The sequence below is a fragment of the Pseudochaenichthys georgianus genome, chromosome 21, assembly GCF_902827115.2.
Source record: "Pseudochaenichthys georgianus chromosome 21, fPseGeo1.2, whole genome shotgun sequence".
NCBI classification, from domain to species: Eukaryota; Metazoa; Chordata; class Actinopteri; order Perciformes; family Channichthyidae; genus Pseudochaenichthys; species Pseudochaenichthys georgianus.
In genome coordinates this window covers 7753187-7771141 of record NC_047523.1, presented here as the reverse complement: position 1 = coordinate 7771141, position 17955 = coordinate 7753187, and the positions used below count along the sequence as shown (strand labels likewise).

The 17955-nt window shown below is 42.8% G+C and overlaps 1 protein-coding gene across 2 annotated transcripts; it reads right to left on the bottom strand.

The window, feature by feature from the left end:
* Positions 1-1069: 1069 nt before the first annotated feature.
* Positions 1070-16925, bottom strand: igfbp5b (insulin-like growth factor binding protein 5b). 2 transcript variants are annotated; one of them, XM_034109832.2, is made up of 5 exons: positions 16257-16925; positions 9573-9635; positions 5441-5655; positions 5115-5234; positions 1070-4174 (listed from the first exon to the last, which is right to left on the bottom strand). In XM_034109832.2, the coding sequence occupies exons 1-5, from the start codon at positions 16588-16590 to the stop codon at positions 4037-4039; spliced, it is 870 nt and encodes a 289-aa protein (XP_033965723.1). In that variant the 5' UTR covers positions 16591-16925; the 3' UTR covers positions 1070-4036. The 2 variants fall into 2 exon arrangements, with proteins under 2 accessions (XP_033965723.1, XP_033965724.1); XM_034109833.2 differs by lacking the exon at positions 9573-9635.
* Between the last annotated feature and the right edge of the window lie 1030 nt (positions 16926-17955).

The window sequence follows — 17955 nt, the reverse complement described above, 5'->3', positions numbered from 1 at the left end:
CACAAAGATTCCTAGATCCCTTCCAAATGTTATCCTTAGGGTTAGAGTGTCTATGCATGCTGAAGGAATTTAAAATAGATAGCTGATATCATTTGTGTATATTGTACATTACATGCAACATGTTTTTTTAAATGGATATTTGGACAATATGTAAAACAGATATATAGAGTAATACATTTGTTGGTGCTTTTTTTAAAGGATCAAAGGTGGGGGGATAACTTTCAGAGTGTAAATTCAATTATTATAACTTGTATATTTTCATAGATTAATATAAGTAAAAACGACAAAACTTTTCTGATATGAATGTCATAACATTTGTGTATTTCTCTCAAGGAAACACACTTCACCACAATCCTTGAGAATATTAGATTTGTTTTCTCTAAAATGTGTGAGTTTTTTATAAAAATATGAAACCCTTCCCCCAGATCTGCAATTATTCTTCTCCAAGCCTACAATGGCCTTAATGCACTGTTGCAAACATATGGCTTTGTGAGTGGGTTTACCTTAGCCTTACCATATCATCAATAGCTATGTTACCAGACATTCTACAGCTTTTCTGCCTACACACCTTGTGTCTATGTATGCACTTTAGGCTTTAGTGCATGTCTTTATGAATGGACGTGCCTCAGAGGAGTCCATTCTGCCTTAAGTTGTAATAAAGGTTTTCCATAACATGATGAATTCCCCCCAGGGCTACAAATCCCTTCTTCCTAGTCATTTGAATAGTGAGCTGGTCCCAGTAGATGTTATCCCCCCCCCCCTTGAAGTTCAAACTCATGTTAAATGACTTCCTTGTTCCTGTGCAATCTTTTCTGACTATGGTGTTGAAAACCAGGTGACTTGCCCTCGGGCGAGGCTTTATAAAGTCACATCCTGCATGCTGCATGAGATCCTTGTGGGCTAGCCTGGGTGTCTCAGACGTATGTCTAAGAGGTTTATCAGCTCGTGCCTCAGAGATTAGTCAGTGCTTACTAGCAGGATAATTGTACTCCAAACTGTACTTTTCAAGCCATTTCAGTGGCCCGTCTTGAAAAAAAGCCACCAACAGAAATAAGAAACCTCACCAGAGTTCTTAAATGAATACATAACTTTATTTAAATAAATGCTTTGTCATAACAAAGACAAAGGTTAAAAGAGTACATAAATTACAAGTTGAATAAATATTACACAGTGATATTCACTTTAATAATTTGAGATTTTTCCTCTTTTTTTTTTCTTATTCGTTTTATGTAGTTCCAAATACTGACCATTTTTATTTCCCACTGTCCTCCTGCCACCGATGGGTCCGTTTTACAAGCCAGTGATCACCAAATTATGAAAACCAATTGTATTGACCCATTACATCCAGAAAGTGTTATGTACTCAGAAAAAAGTTGTTTTGTATTGTTGTTACTGTACTACAAAAGTATGAAATATGAGTTTAAACCAAGTAGGAGAAACCTGAGGAAGTCACTACTCGCAAACAGGCGTGGGGAACAGGAAGTCATTATTATACTTTTTTAAGCCTGAACCTCCACCTGCAATCCAAACAACAGATTAAAGAAACACATGGAACATTGAAGTATTCACACAGATGATTGATCCGGACAGTGAATGGTCCCAGATATTTCCTAGTTAAAGTATTGTATTCCCCAGATTTCCGTGGTTCCTGTCAACTGTCCTGCTAACTGTTTCTAATGTCATGCAATTGGTGACCCCATATTGGGGAACTGGCTAGGCCCATGGCGCTCACTCTTCTTCTTCCCTTTCCCCTCCGTCTCTTTTATCTCAACTCTCTGTGCAATTGGCCATGAGAACATCTCTAGCTGCTTGTTACTTTAAATCTATTTTTCCCTAAAGGATGTTGCTGTATTGGAGGTCCCAGGCATGGGCTGCACAGCCCCTGTCGACAAAAATCACCTCAAAGCACCACCTTTAAAAAGGTAAGCACAAGATAACCCAACATTTAGCTTTTGTGGCTGTTTTTTGTATTACTTTTTTTCCGTTCCACCAACTTCATGATACCACATCTAAGGACGTCGTTGTGTGTAAATATCAATAATGAGTAACTGAAATAAGTGCAAGCTGCTTTTTTTTTCTTTTTTCGAAAGTGGTAGTGGGGATTTGGTGTTGGAAGTGGGGCAAAGAACCTTGATAAAATATTCACAACCGGAAGCCATTGAGGATGTACATAGCGTTTCTGAAATACTTGATTCAACATCCATTGGCTTCCCCTCTCTGGCAATCATATACATTGGCATTTACATGAAAAAAGCAAGAATCATAGCTTATTGGTTGTCAAAGAAAGAGTTAAGGGAGGCTAACTGAGTGTGCTAACACAGCATCTCCCCAAACATCATTCTTATCCAGAATTGCCCCGAGGTACAAAGATTACTAATGGATTTGCTATGTTTTGCTGACGCCATTTACAGGACATTCATTGTTCTTCTCCTAACCAGAACTAAAACCTAGACCTCTTGATCGCTGTATCAGCCCTGGCACAGGCTGGCTGTCCTAAAGAGGAAATTGCCCCGTTTGATATCCATGTCACTTTCACGTCACTATTTAAATGTATTTGCATGAAGGAAGGCACTGTGACTTGCACACAGAGAACAACTCTACTTAATGACCCTGTTATAACCTGTAACCTTTCTACTTAAATCATGCTCCCTTTAGATATATAGCCTTAGCATGGAAGCATGTTAGCAAAGGGTTGCAGAGTGTTAGTTTGTTTGACCGCCTTGTAGTCTAAAGACTCTGGGTCATTCTCCTGACAAGGCTACAAGGACCTATTCAAATTCTTTACAGGCTAACATATTTTTTGTTCCAAGCACAATTACATTGTTGTCATACTATGTTTCTACAGGAAAAAAAACAACATTCAATAACTATATTTAAAAGTAATACACCATGGTTACACTGTAGAAGCAGTACTGAGGGGAAACCACTTGATAAGGAACATGGCTCAAAAGTGAAGGCAAAGAAAACAGCACAAACAAAAACCATACAAAACTACACTTCACAAAACTGGATCAGAGAAGCAACTGGCCCGACTCTGAGCTCTGTGTCGCCCTGCATGGCAGTGTCTGTTTCAATAGGCACAGTTGGCATATCAGGCTAGCTACATTGTCGAAGAGCCACTTAACATAGGTTCATCTGTGACCATCTGCTTTACTCTTTTGTTTCCACCAATCACTGTCCCCGAGAAAAACTTTACATCGGTTAAAGAGAAGGCCAGCCCCGAGACTACTTCAAGCGCTATCAATACTTGTTGTGACAAAATCAAACAAAAGAGAAAGAAAAAAAAAGGACATTCTTTTCATAGTAGGCTCACTCCATCATTCACCAACACAGGCGGATACATACCACACGCACGCACTGTACACATCCACGCATTCATGCACGCATCATTTTGTGAAGTTATACATATCTAAGCAGGTTCCCCTATTCATAAGTGCTCTGACAAAACCACATACCCAGATAGAGTCAACTGTTACAGCATATCCCTATCTATTATTTGTTCCTTTTCAAATAAAACCCAATTACTCTGCCAATTTTCAGTTCCACAGTGGCATCATGTTGCACAGTCTAAAACGGATCTGTTTTCAACCCATGTGCCTGATACATTTTTTTCTTCACAATGATTTTGCGATAATTTTACATCATACAAGTATTGAAACCCCCAGCTTCCATACAAATATTTCCGTAATGTGCATATATTTTCATTGATCTGCAACCAGGGGACCCGCCTCAGACAAAGGGGTCCCATGGGCAAGATTCAAGGGATCGAGTAAATCTTCTGGGACTGTTCCGCTCATTCAGAGATGAGTACTTGGTCAAAACAAGAATATAAAAGAAAACAAATACAGGTGTCTTTTTTTCAGCCTGTTCTTTCGTTTGGATTTTTTTCTTCCTTTTTTTTTTTTTCAACTTGAAAAAATCTTGAAGTGAATGGAGGGCGGAGCATACAGATGTGATACAGAGGGGAGGCGTGGGCCCTGGGTCACGTGGTGGTTAGGGTTCGGGGGGGTGGGGGTCAAGGGTGGTCCTCCCCTTTTCACTCGTTGTTGTTGTTGCTGTTCTCCAGGTCTTTACATTGAATGTCTCCGCCGCTGTAGTCTGTGCCGGGGAGCTGAATGCCGTACTTGTCCACACACCAGCAGATGCCTCGTTTGCGTCCGCGGGATGGCTTGCACTGTGGGACAGAAAACAAAATTATAGTTGTGATCTAGTGAGGTGAAAATGTTAGAAAACGTGCAAAGGGTAAAGATCTAGAAAATGGTGCAGCAAAGTTTATTTGCACATCTTTGCTAGTAGCTTGGTAGCATATATGGCGTTTCCACTGAATGGTTTTTGCTTCGCTCGACTCAACTCACTTTTTGTGCCAGGTCCTTTTTTCTATTGGGGATTATGTCCTTATTGCTATTGCTACTCCTGCTATAGATGTGCTCCATGAAAACGGCCTTTAATAGATCTTCAATCCAATCACTATTGATGGTAACTTGGCTATTCAGAACTGGCGAGTTTTGGCCCTGGTTGAGCCAGTGAAGTTTGACTTGGTGGTCTGCAGTCTTTAAACTTCACCATCTGGCATCCACAAAGCTTGCTTGGAGACTGGACTGAGATGGTAGCAAAGAAGTAATAGGGAGTATAGACAACTTTTGCTTATGGTGAACCATGTAATAGCTAGTGGAGTTAAGTTAAGCTAAGTCATATCATGCAGTGGAAATGTGGCTTTAGTTACTTCCTGAATTGCTAGTTTTTAAACGTTTGTACCTAACAGGCTAGCCAGCTAACCAACATGTTTGCACTAGTTAGTCACAATGGCGGCCACAAAAGCTCTTTAAATCTACAGTAGCTTGCAAGCAAACTATCAGCCAGCTAACAAGGTAAGAAGCTCCTTGACTGGTTTCTAACAGGTCAATGACCAACAGTTAATAGAACAAACAATTTAGCTAATTTATTTTGCTTGCCAATGCAAGCAAACTAACTGACATTTTTTGTAAATGCTGGTGTGACCTTTTAGGTACAGTACTTGGAAAGAGGGTGAAAAAAAAGACAACAATATCGATGCAAAATCCCAAACTATTTTGGAAAGCCTTCTAAGTGTAAAGACTTTTCTGAAGCAAACCCACCTGCTTGCGTTTGAAGAAACCTTTTCTGTCACAGTTGGGAAGGTACAAAGACAGGGCCATTACACGAGAAGTGTCCTTCATTCCCTGAATGATCCCATCCAGTTTTCTCCGGCATGGACCCTTTGAGGAAAGACAGATTTGGGTTACAAATAGTGAGCAAAGGGGATGAAACAAACCCTTAGTAATTCAAAACTCAAATTAAAAGCACTTATAGATATAACAATGAAGGTGTTCATTGCTAAGATACTACTATTAGGAGTCTGCAAAGTAGTTCAACCTACAGTACACCATTATGATAAAGGCTCAAACTGACAATGAAAACTTACAAATTCAGGCTCATGCTTGTCGATGGGCAGAGGGGAGTAGTCCATGGGGGAGCCAATGGAGCGCTGCTTGCCGAGCTTCCTCCTCTGCTCCTTGCGCAGCGCGAGGACTTTTTTGCTGTTCACAATGTCTTTGGGAAGGAGTGGCACTTTAGCAGGCTGCAGCTCCTCTGTAATCTCTGTGGTAATGGTGTCCTCATGCTCCCGAGACTCACGATCTGCAGCAGAGCAAATACAAAACGGTCAATCAATGTCACAGTTTTAAACCCACAACCAAGCTTCAGCTTTACATTAATGCATTTGCGTTAATATGTGTATAACACATAATATGAAAAGTGTTTCCCACTGGCTGGCTTGTTATGCCTGCCCTCTTTTGGAAATTAAAAAGGGGTTTGAATGGATTTAATAAAACTGCCTCACGTTAATCTCCATAAGCTGTAAACACAAATGACTAAATGTAAGTTTGTAATTGACTAGAGCCATGAAAATGGTTAACACCAAACTCACCGTTAAGTTCCTTAAATCTATATTTAAAATAGAGCTGTTCCCCACTTTGCTGGGAATTTCCCCTGTGTTCGTTTATTTAATCCCTAGCGTCATTATTTCATGATGAAACAAGTCTTACAATTTTATTTGAACAAGAACATAAAATTCAGGAATGAAAAATGTCTCTGGAAAGGATAATGTCTTAACTAATTATAGTCATCATAGACCTGTAATTAAGTATTACGAGGAACCAGTAGAATGTTGATGTAGGATTTATGTTTACAATGTTTAACAGTCACTTAAAAAAAATGCTATCTGCATAATTTAGAAAAGGTTCTGCAGCTAGTTGGTCCTCTACCATAAATCTCTGGTGCTTTTCCCAGGGTCTGTGCCACCAACTGTTGCTTGCCATTTGTTTATGGAGGAGGGGACATTGACATCTGATGAACTCCTACAGCTCACACAGGAGTTTTACCTCCCAATCTCCTTATTCTACCTCTTAAAACATCTGAAAAGTCATGCAAAACGTCCTTCCATGTAAGACCACTCAGCGCTGGTCTGCATCCATAACAACAGAGATTTCCTTTTGGTCTTAAAGTCAGTTAAGGTCGCACATAAACACAGATATATCAAATATTTGTAAGCATACATATCTCTACAACTATGAGGCTGTTGCTCAGTGGCTAGTGTGCTGGACTTCGAATCAGGGGATAGCAAGTTCGAGTCCCACTGCAGTCAGCATGTTGTTGTGTCCCTGAGACACTTAAGATAAGATAGAGCTTTATTGTCTCCCTTAGGAGAAATGTGTTTTGGGCATCGAGATAATACACATAAAACATTCAGGTCAATCAGTCATAGACACAGAACAGAGATCACATATCACATGGCAAAGAAACAAACAAGAAACATACAGGTACAGAACTTTCCCTATTGCACATGCATAATCAAATTGCACCTATGCATAGTGTCTGTCAGATTGCACACATCCCTATTGTGTCCATACCTATTTACACATAATGCACTTCCCCTAGTTAACCTTCTCGATTGCACAAACTACACTGTAAACATTGTACCTCCCAACAACATAATCACAATTGTTTCTGACTGTTCAGCAGCTTGAGTGACAGCGGAACAAAGGAAAACGTATACCTGTTCAATTTACAGTTTGGTAATCTATACCTTCTGCAACTCAAACTCTCTATACAGGATGTGTTTGGGGTCGCATGTGATTTTACGGCCTTGCTTTCTCACCATCTCCTCAAATACCTCCTGAAGAGAGGATGGTGGAAGCATGCAAATTATTTTTCCAGCCCTTTTTATCAAGCTCTGGAGTTGTGATTTAGATTGAACTGACAAGTTACCAAACCATGTTGTGATGCCATAACGAATAATAGACTCAATTGCTGCCCTGTAGAACATTAACATGATGCATGTATCCACTCCATGAACCCTGAGCCGACGCAGGAAATGCAGGCGCTGGCTTATCTTTGAGCATACCTGATCCACCTGATGGGCCCAGCCTAACTGAGCATCAAAATAAATCCCCAACTATTTAAAACGTGAAACCTGCTCAACTCCCTCCCTGGTGATACTTCACCCCAAATTGCTCCTGTGGGGATTGACCACAGAACTGAATGTATGTAAGTCGCTTTGGATAAAAGTGTCTAACAAATGACATGTAATGTAATGACATGTCAACTTTGGAAAACTGCATCATATGTTGCATTGGAGTATCTGGAAGATTAGCTAACACGTGATCTGGAACACTGCAACAGGGACTTAGGCCTCGGAGTGTGGTAACTTTGCAGCGACGTGGCCCACATTACACTGATTGAAATGTCAAGCTGAGGAAAATCCAGTTGCTCCGTGGACTCATATAAATGCTTTCACATTTCTGTCCCATTGTATGCGCCTCTTAGACGTAAGATCAGCTCCTCCAGGGGGCACTATAGTCTCTTGATAGGATGTTCACAGGTTTAGGTCCTTTATCCCCCCCCTACTCCTATGTTTGGGGCTCAGCCTCTTAATCTTGGACCCCCAACCAGAGGTTCTTTGAGGGCACAGAAAGAAGCCCTGAGCTCCCCGCCCCCCCCCCCCCCCCCCTGGCTTAGCTGTACCATAAGTACAGAGTTATTGTGGGGACTCTGCCAGGCCCCAACTGGCTGAAGCCACGGTGCCAGTGGATGACCCTGGTTATTTTTATCTGACAAGGAAACCCGCCGTGGTGCACACGGCCAGACGCACTGAACCAGAGAGGAATGTTGGCTACTGACTATAGGCCAACTGCTGCTGAGAGACATACTTGTATACGGACGAGAAAGAGAAACACGGGTAATACGATTGTTGCCATTACTTTGCTGACTGGCCTGTTAGTACACAGCCACCATAGAGAAAGGCACTGAGACGTAACAAGGACACGGGCTCCGTGAAACTGATGTTCAAAGAGCCTGACACAGCATGAGCGTCTGGAGTCTGTGGGAGGGGAAGAGGGGGGGGGGGCAGGGTGATTACCAGAATTGGGTCTTTGGCTTCTGCGCTGAACTGCCGTCTCTTTGAAATTAATCGCACAACTCATGACTTGGCAGGCCTTGGTTTGTGTTTAGATATGTCCTTGTGTCTCCCCCGCTCAGAGTACGAGGCTATTACTCGCTATAAATAAATACGTCAAACAAGCATTCCGATGCACGCCGGGGCTGTGACCACTGTGGAAAAACTCTTCATTTCAGCCGCCCAGTCCAATAACTGCTTGATTAAAATGCCACATATTTGGCTGTTGAAAAATATTTGCGGCGTTATTTTTTTACATGCATTCTTGCTTCATTTGTAATCTAATTTGAGCATATAAATGGCCAGACTAATAAAGGTCCAGCCGTGCCACATCAGTTTTATCCACCTTACCTCACAGGATATATTTTACTTTTAATTAAAAAAACTGCAAACTATTTTCTTATGTATAAAGTACACTATTTGTATATGTTGAGTAGATTGGTATATTTGAGAGTATTCTTATAATCTGTATATTGTATAGTGTTTAGATAGTCTTCTGAATATATGAGTTTCTTTTGTTACAGACATTTCTGTAATTCTTGTACATTAACTGTCAAAATGCTCCTCTGACAAAACAATTTCCCAATTTGGGATTAATAATATCTGTACCTATCTATTTCTCTATCATATTACAAGTCACTCACGTTTAGAATGGTGTAAGGACAGAAAAAGGGTTTTTGTCTCGATCTTTAAAAACAAAGCAGCTTTTCTGAAGACAATGATGTTTGACTTTTTTTCTCCTACACTCATAAAATCACCAAATTCATCTTTTCTGAAGTAGGCTCTCCGGCGCAGCCACAAAAACTCAGTTTTTCCATGCTGAGGGTACCCAGCTTGTAAACGAGGCTTAGAGGGTCTGTGTTTAACTCCTGAAACTCAGCCAAGACGCTGGACAGGAGCCAAGTGAGCCGAGTCATGTGCAGCTCTGCCATTCAGCTGAGCCCAAAGCTGAGCTGCTATCTCTCTCCCCTCTCTGCTCAGGCTAAACATTTCACTAGGACGAGAGGAGCAGAGTAGCCAAAGGAGGTGCACCTGATACTTCTCTGTTTAAAAATTAACATCTGCACACAATTATGCTTCATGAGTATTCCAAGTTTCTTACCGGCAACAGTCCAGGCATGAAAGATAAGTTCCCTCGTCTTTAGATTTTCCTCTCCTCCATAACCTAACAATACAGCAAAAAAAGTATTACCAGACAATAGATTATCCCACCTTTCGTTATCCCTCTTCCAACCATTACAACACTGTTATACCCTGCCTTTGATTAAGTGCGCTTGCATCTGATATTACATCTTTACAAGACATAAGAGACGGTTGAATAGATGTCCCGATTAATCTCAACAGGGGGTAAGACAAGATAATGTAGGAACAAATGAGCCTGTGGGCCTGTGTCACTTGAAGCATGAGTAAACCATCCTTCCGCCTCAGACAGCCTCCGCTACTTAATATTTGAAAGCAAGGTCATGGCCTGATAGCCCTGCAGTTTCTAGAGCAGAAAGGGAGGTGTGAACAAACCAGAAGAGTTGTGCAAGTCACAGAGGATGCATTCACAGCTGCACAAAAGTGAAGTTCCAATGACCAAAGGAATATAGGTCCTAGAGGCTTTTGAAACATGGGGTAAATGTAAACTTTGCTAAAACTCTTCAGTAGCAGAATAATTTGCAGATACAATGACAAGGTCAGTAACAATTCTGGAGTCCCTACATGGATGGTCAGTTTCATTTTCATGACAGATAAGATACACCCTGTGCACATCTGACAACAGTGCACAAAGCCTGGTTACATGAGAAGACAGACTATTCCAAACCAGTTGGAGATGTAGGAACATATGGGCTTCATCAAATGCTGTGTCCATGAGTTGCATCTTTGATCACCCCCGACTGCAAGGGACTTATGTTTTTGACCCTCATGTACTTTTGTTGCCATGGAATCTCAGTTGTTGGACCCAGTGCGTGGTCTCCGGCAGCTTCTGAAAAATGCAGGAAATAACTCTTCCCATGGTATTGTGCACACATAATATGTTTGTTGCTATCAAAAGGTTTCCTGCTTTTCTGAATGCACGGTATAAATAGCAACAAGAACAATTCAAGGATTGTAAATCACAAAACAGGATTTATGAGAGGATGCAAAATATTTCCAAGAGGGAAATGCTGAAAGCAAACTTTCTGACCTGTTTACCCTTACCCACCCCCCATTTTCCCTCTGCTGGTCTATGGCCTTGTAGAGGGTAACGGGGTACAGAGTCGCTTAGATAAGCGGGGGAGTGCATCTGACGAAGAGATAGGTTGTTGTGCTCCCTATCTCTGTTTCTTATCTATATCTAATAGAACTGCTCGGGTCTTGATAGATTGAGTGGGGAAGTTCATGAGATCTTTCTAGAGGGTTATCAAGAATAACTTTTATCCAATGACCTTTTCCCTCTCTGTCTGTGTCTGTGTATTCTCTTGTTCCGATTAACCCAGCCAAATCTTTTTTCTTGTTTTGTATCTATATCTACGCCGGGATCCGGAGTCGAGGCTGATCCTCTTGCTGTAGTCCTGTGTCCTGGATCCTCTATCCTGAGTTCTGGATTAAGTCGTGGACTTCGGGTCGTGGCTGAACCTGTCTCTGCGGTCCTGCCTTGGGTCTCGCCATGCTGCTTCCCTGATGGCTTCCTCAGGATTGTAGCTGACATCCTCGTGGATTCATCTTCTTATTACAGATACATGCATTTCCTAACATTCGGTCTATATGCTGTAAAATGTATTATCTCTTCGATTTACATACGGCATCTATTGCACGTCTGTCCGTCCTGGGAGAGGGATCCCTCCTCTGCTGCTCTCCCTGAGGTTTCTCCCATTGTTCCCCTTAAACTGTGGGTTTTCTCTGGAAGTTTTTCCTTGTACGATGTGAGGGTCTAAGGACAGAGGGTCTAAGGACAGAGGGTGTCGTTTTTCTCATACTGATATTCTGAACAATCTGTGCTGTTGTATTTGCTGTAAAGTGTCTCTACTGTAGGCTATTTTTATTATATGTACAGCACTTTGGCTCCACCAAAAATCGTTTATAAATGTGCTATATAAATAAAACTTGATTTGATTTGATTTACAGCTTGCGCTGATAAAAGCTTGGTTCATGTTGCAACCCGGTCATGTGAAAATCACATAATCAGGGAGAGGTGCATATTAATTCTACTGTACATTCCTAGCAATGTCTTTTTTTTTTTTTTTAAAGTAACATGGATGGACACAACCTCTTTTTGGGTCAACTTCACCACAACACAATTGCTGGGTGCAACAATGTTATATCCCTACAGTGGCATAACAAATATATATATTTTGGCGAGAGTTTAGAACTTCTGGTTGTAATTTACAAGAACTTTTAGGTCTTGCCTTCAATCCTGCCTTGCCTCAATATGGAGACTTTTACCACGGTTGCCCTTCATACCAACAGTGTTGGATATGGCGAACGTTAGCTTGATGAATATGTGCCATCTGAGTGGACCTAGATTAGAGTCCAGGAAACAACTGTGTTCTCTTTTCAACAACTGATGCCCTGGCCTGGCCTGGCCTGGTTTCTACAAAGTTCTTCTCAAGCGTGCATGCTAATGACCAAGAGCATGTTTGCCATCTTTGGACTTTGGCAAACGGATGGTTTCTAAGGGTCACTCTGGGCACTTAGATGAGAAAGATCTGGCAAGCTAAACAAGAGAATGCATCATTTAAAGTGTTGTACCCTGTGCTTGTGGTGCTGTTTGCCAATGCGAAGGGAGACTATGGCTTCAAAGTTGGCAAAATTGTGAATGAATCATGAATCAATTAGTAGCAAGTATCGGACCAAGCTCTGACCTTGAGATACTCTGGACATGTGGTTGATGCTGAAATGGAACCTGGAGTCTTTCGATAATGATAATGAACCCGTCATCCCCATGCCTTCTGATTAGATGTTTGTACCCAGATGAACAGTCATCAGTGTAGTCCTGGTTTGCAGGGATTAGTCTATTGATACTTTGTTTAAAAGTATAAGTGCTGACGAATATGCGTTCGTACGTTAGAAATGAACGAGAGGCAATGAGGGACAATCAAGTGGTAAAATAATGACTTTATTGTTTTAAATCGAAAGTAGGCAGCAATCAGGATCGAAGAACCAACGATCCTTGCTCCCGATATCTCCGAGCTAGCTAAGGCAAAGAAAGCCTGGCTTTTGGAACTAGTTTTGTAGAACAGCCCTTAAGGTGTTGGTTGCAGGGTTACAGTACTCAGGTCAGGTTAACACGTGAGCCCAGCATGAGGCCATCCCTGTGCTTATTGAATCACATGCTTCTATAGCATAGAAAGACTACAGTGAGTGCTGATTTCTTCCACAGCTGGTGCCACCAGCAGGCTAGGTGTCAGTGACCAATAAGCTGTACAAATACCACTGTAAAGTTTTACAGGGAGAAATCAGGCAAGTGTGCCAAAAAGGTTATGCGTTTGCCAGCGACAGCTCTACTGCTGTACACCCTATGGCCATGCACCTAATGCTATGTGCAGACAAAAGCAGTTATACAATGGTATCAATGTCACATCTAAGGAACCAGGTCCTCTTTATTTTCTTGGCGTCGCATTTTACACCAATTGCATGCTTCTTTTCTATCTTGAAGTCCTCGACAAAGTGACCTTTCTAATAATTCTCCCAAGCACCTGCAACAGATCAGTTGCAGCATGCTAAGCTTTCACTGCGCTATCTCAGATGTTCAAGGTGAGACGGATGAAAAGCCACATACAGTCTTTCCTTTCGCATGAGCCCGTCATGAAGCTGTCGGGCAGCTGGGGCCACACGTGACCTGGCTATATCTAATGTGGCATGTCTGTATGAGTACGCAACGCCCACAGGGGCCGGAGCACGGTGGCTGGTTGTCATTAGCCCGAGTGTATGGTCGGAGAAAATCAGCGTTTTACCAATGGCTTCGGTTTCTCGGCTGCGACGCAATAACCAGCTGCGTCGGTGAGGCTGCAGACATGGAAAAAGCAGATGGTGGTTCTAAATGTTAAAAAGCTTTCTAAACTAAAGTGATGACAAGCGATTATGTATGCTGCTTAGATATGACAAGGCAGTGTGGCCATACATATGTAGAGTTCTCTTGAAAAGTATGCAGTCGCTTGATGTGCTCGATTGATTGTAAATACCAATGGAAATGTGTCTGAAAACTGTCTGGCAACAAGTTTAAAATGCACATGTAAAGAGCCAAGACAAATGTAAAATATTACAGCTGTCAGTTAAGGCACCAGGTTTCCGGTTGCAATGCTAATAAGGGGCATAGTATTTCTGCCCGTATGTGTGGAGTGTTCTTGAGTTGGAACCATGCACTCCCTAATCATCTTTTGTTTCTTGGCACAGAGCAATCCGTTAAAACATAGGGCCCTTTCAGAAGCTTGAAGGACGAGGGGCCTGCTGCTATGAAGTCATATCTGTTGGCAAGCTTTCCCGGGTCTGATTCACCCGAAGGGGGCTAACACAGTTTGAGTGCCCCCACAGCCTTACAATCTAAGCAACCCCTGGGCTCATAGTCCAAGAGCAAAACGTGAATTAATGCACTGCTGGGACACAGAGAAATGGCCTGGGCTCTTTCTTCTACAAGTGAAGAAGGGAGGGGGGTTAGGGCTGTAGGATAGCAAAGATTCCTCTCTCCCATTGTTTCGCTGCCCCAGTCAATATTTAGTAGGCTGCGACACTTGAGCTCCTCCTCCCTGTGTTTGGCTTTGCTCAGCTGGTAAAGCACACAGAGACAGCTGCAACCCCACACCACAGGAAACCAGAAGCTCACCTCACCAGTACCCGTCGGGCGGAGCTGCTTGACAGAAGGCCCTAGAGGGAAGACAGAGAGGGCCAGAGGCATTCTGCTGAATCACTGCGTTGTGACTGAGCGCCCATGCAATGAATGCAGCGCCAGAGGCATGAAAAGATGCTCTGATTACCTCTGAGGGCCAACAAAGAAGTCAGATTCTGTGTGTGTGTGTGTGTGTGTGTGTGTGCGTGTGCGTGTGTGTGTGCAAAGCAGGAGTGAGACAAAGCTGCCCGAGGTGTCATCATTCACAACAATCACACACAATGCACAGCCACACCCGAGCACGCACGCACGCACGCACACACACACACACACACACACACACACACACACACACACACACACACACACACACACACACACACACACACACACACACACACACACACACACACACACACACACACACACACACACACACACACACACACACACACACACACACACACACACACAACTGGGAATGATCAGTTAATTTTAGCTTTGCTAGCTGTCATTTGTATTTTTCCGAGCAATTGGAAGAATGGCAGTCCCAGACAAACATCATTGTGCTGTAATGGCATTACAAGGAGAGGTGTTCGGCTCATGGGTGCAAAGGGCCTAATGACTGTCAACAGCCAAAATGAGCCCATTTTATAGAATGAGGCATGTCGCCAAACCCTTTGTGGTTACCACCTACTTATCTACTTGTTGACAAGCTGCTAAAAGTCTGAGTGACAGTGAAGCTCTCCGCTACACCGAGAAATGCCTTAAATCACTCAAAGCTGCTACCTCCACTCTTTCCGTCTGAACATCTCCATGTCTTTCTCCCGCGTCTCTCTCACGCATACAGGACAGAGGGTGTCGTTTTTCTCATACTGATATTCTGAACAATCTGTGCTGTTGTATTTGCTGTAAAGTGTCTCTACTGTAGGCTATTTTTATTATATGTACAGCACTTTGGCTCGGCCAAAAATCGTTTATAAATGAACTTGATTTGATTTGATACAAATGTAGAGGTAATCCGACTCTGAGGGTAACCTGCAGACCTATCTGATCTGAATTCAGCTTCAACTACGCAGAGGCACCTCTTTCTTTCCAATGTCAATCTACTCGCTCTGTATTCGTGTCGTGCCTCCGTAGACTGCATGTCTCAAGGTGCGAATGATATTTGAAAGGCGAGAAATGAAAGATAAAAAAAACCTAATGCGCTCTGGCGCGGGGATGGAAACATAGTGAGGTTTGACAGACACTTGTTACACGAGTGGATATTAAAAAGACGGCAATTAGCAGAATGAGCTCTACTTTAAGGGTTCCAACAATTTCCCCTTTAATATCCTTTATATAAATACACTATCACACCTTTTCATTAAGTGTTTAGACATTTTTTTGGCATCAGGATAACAAACCTCTTGAGAAAAATGCGTGTAATGATCGGCTCTGCTTTAACATGGAAATATTTTCTGGATCATTGTCAGCTACGATCTCCTGGGTCTCTGTAGACCGCAGTTTGACAGCCGCCGCCCCCCACCAAAGGCTCAAATCAGCCGGGACACCTCATGCGTTTTACCCGCAGCGAAGCGACCAGCCGCCCGCAACAGATTAACCACAAACACCGTGCGCACACCCGGACTATTTATCCACCTTGTGTGTTTCTAATGTGATGATTCATAACCGACAACCAAATCAACAGGGTTACAGCTTGATGATGAACCTGAGGTGCATTTTCTGAGGCGGAATAAGCTCCTGCAGCCAGTTTAATCAATGGATAAAAGTTAATCATATGGCACCTCAAACCATCTGTCAAACACGCGCTCTGACAGACAGCATGGAGAAAGAAGGGAACCACATGACAACAAATGTAATATCTGCAAAATAATAACGTTTTAAGATGAAAAAAAACTAGATAGTGGCATTATTTATCCCATAATATGATGCACTTTTACGCTGCACAAGTTGATCCGGAGCATGCATGGAGACGGTGGTCCGGTGCGCTCTTACCTATGGGCGGGTGCGCAGGTTTGTATCCTTTCTCGTTGGTGCACACTCCCCTGCCGTGGAGCAGCGCGTGCAGGGGCTTCTCCTCCCCGCTCCTAGGCAGGCAGCGGAGCCCATGAGTGCACGTCCCGGTGTACACGCCGCACGCCTGCCCCTCAGACAGGGCGCATGTGAGGCAGCAGCCGCAGCCCGGCTCCTTCACCAGCTGGCAGCCGACGGGCACCGGAGGGCACATGGACAGCGCCTTCTGGTCACACGGCTCGCACGGCACGTATGAGCCCAAGCACCCGGACAGCCCCAATATAAATGTCACCAAGAGACAGAAACTCAGAAACATTGTTCTTCAGTTTTAGCATAAAACCTCAAATGCGAAGAGGATGGGGGGAAAGTAGACTAATGAGCACAATGCCTCTGTCAGATAATCCGATTTTTTAAAAAAAGCTAAAGCCAATAGTCTTTATCCAAGAAGAGTGTTGCTATCTGTTTCAAAAACATTAATTACAGGCTCTGCAGTGCACTCTGCAAAAAAAGTCAAATATGTGCTTTTTTCTTCTCCAAGGTGTTGTCCTCTGCAGGAGAAGGGATACTCTGCACACAATCTCTCTCCTCTTCAGGTTTTGGACTCCAGTACTTTCTCCAGCAGAAGTTTCCTGAGCAGACTGATCAACTGAAGCGCTGCCTTGCCTTTATAAAAACAGCCGAGCCCAAACCCCTAACTATGAATACGCTAAACAGCAGGGAAGGGAGGCACTTGTTTCTTTGGCAGGCGGCCAGCTCTTTTTTTCAGCAGCAGGAGGATCGCTCTTTCACCCTGAAGGCTCAACTGATGCCGAGGTGCAAGAGACAACAGTAACACAAAGTATCGTGAACACATCTCAGCATAGAGACCAATCTGCAGGCTTCCACTGTCTGTAGATTCATATTATTCATAGTAGAGCTTTCAAGTGCGTCACACTGCAAGAAATTATATTTTCAACAAGTCAAACACGCTTATTTCTACACAAGGGGGATTATTCTCCTGGAGAAGCAGCTTAAATAATGAGAATAATGATAATTACTTCTCAAATTTATAATAATTTGACCATTTTCCCAAAGGTAAAATGCATAAGAGAGAACTCCTAAGTAGCCCCTGCCTGCATCAAAAAATATCCCAAAAATATCCTTATCCATTATCCATGGTTGGAGAAAAAGAAGAACCGGAATGACCATATGTGTATTTTTTTTTTTACACTTTCCATGCTTTTTGTTTGGTTAACATGCCTGCTCAGGGCTATAAGTCACCTTTAAATCCTGCACCTGTTGCTTCCATTGGACATAATTTGTTTTACAAATGTAGTGAGAAGGGAACTCCACCAACATGTATCTCTGTCTCTCTCTCTCTCTCACACACATATACAGAGAGAGCCAGAAGAAAGAGAGAAAGAAAGGGGGGGGAGAAACATGTCACGAACTTTGAGATTTGAAGCAGCAGCCTGACAACTTAAGTGCAACTGGGCTCTATTATTTTATAGCCTGCATGCAGAATAATGCCTGATTGCTTCAGCGTGTGTTCTAACTTGCCCCACATATGCACTCTAAATCAACGCTGGATGGGAGCTGTTATTCCCGTCTCTTCAGCTTTTTCAGGGCAGATTTTTCTTCCTCAAGTTAAAGCGCAGTGTCAGGAAACTGTATTGGTTGTCCACTCACGGCTTGATAAACG

Coding starts and splice junctions, on each gene's coding strand:
- igfbp5b (XM_034109832.2), bottom strand. CDS start 16,590: ATGTTTCTGAGTTTCTGTCTCTTGGTGACATTTATATTGGGGCTGTCC. Junction 5,656..9,572: donor TCATGCCTGGACTGTTGCCG/GTAAGAAACTTG, acceptor GCTCTGCTGCAG/ATCGTGAGTCTCGGGAGCAT. Junction 4,175..5,114: donor GTTTCTTCAAACGCAAGCAG/GTGGGTTTGCTT, acceptor TCTGTCCCACAG/TGCAAGCCATCCCGCGGACG.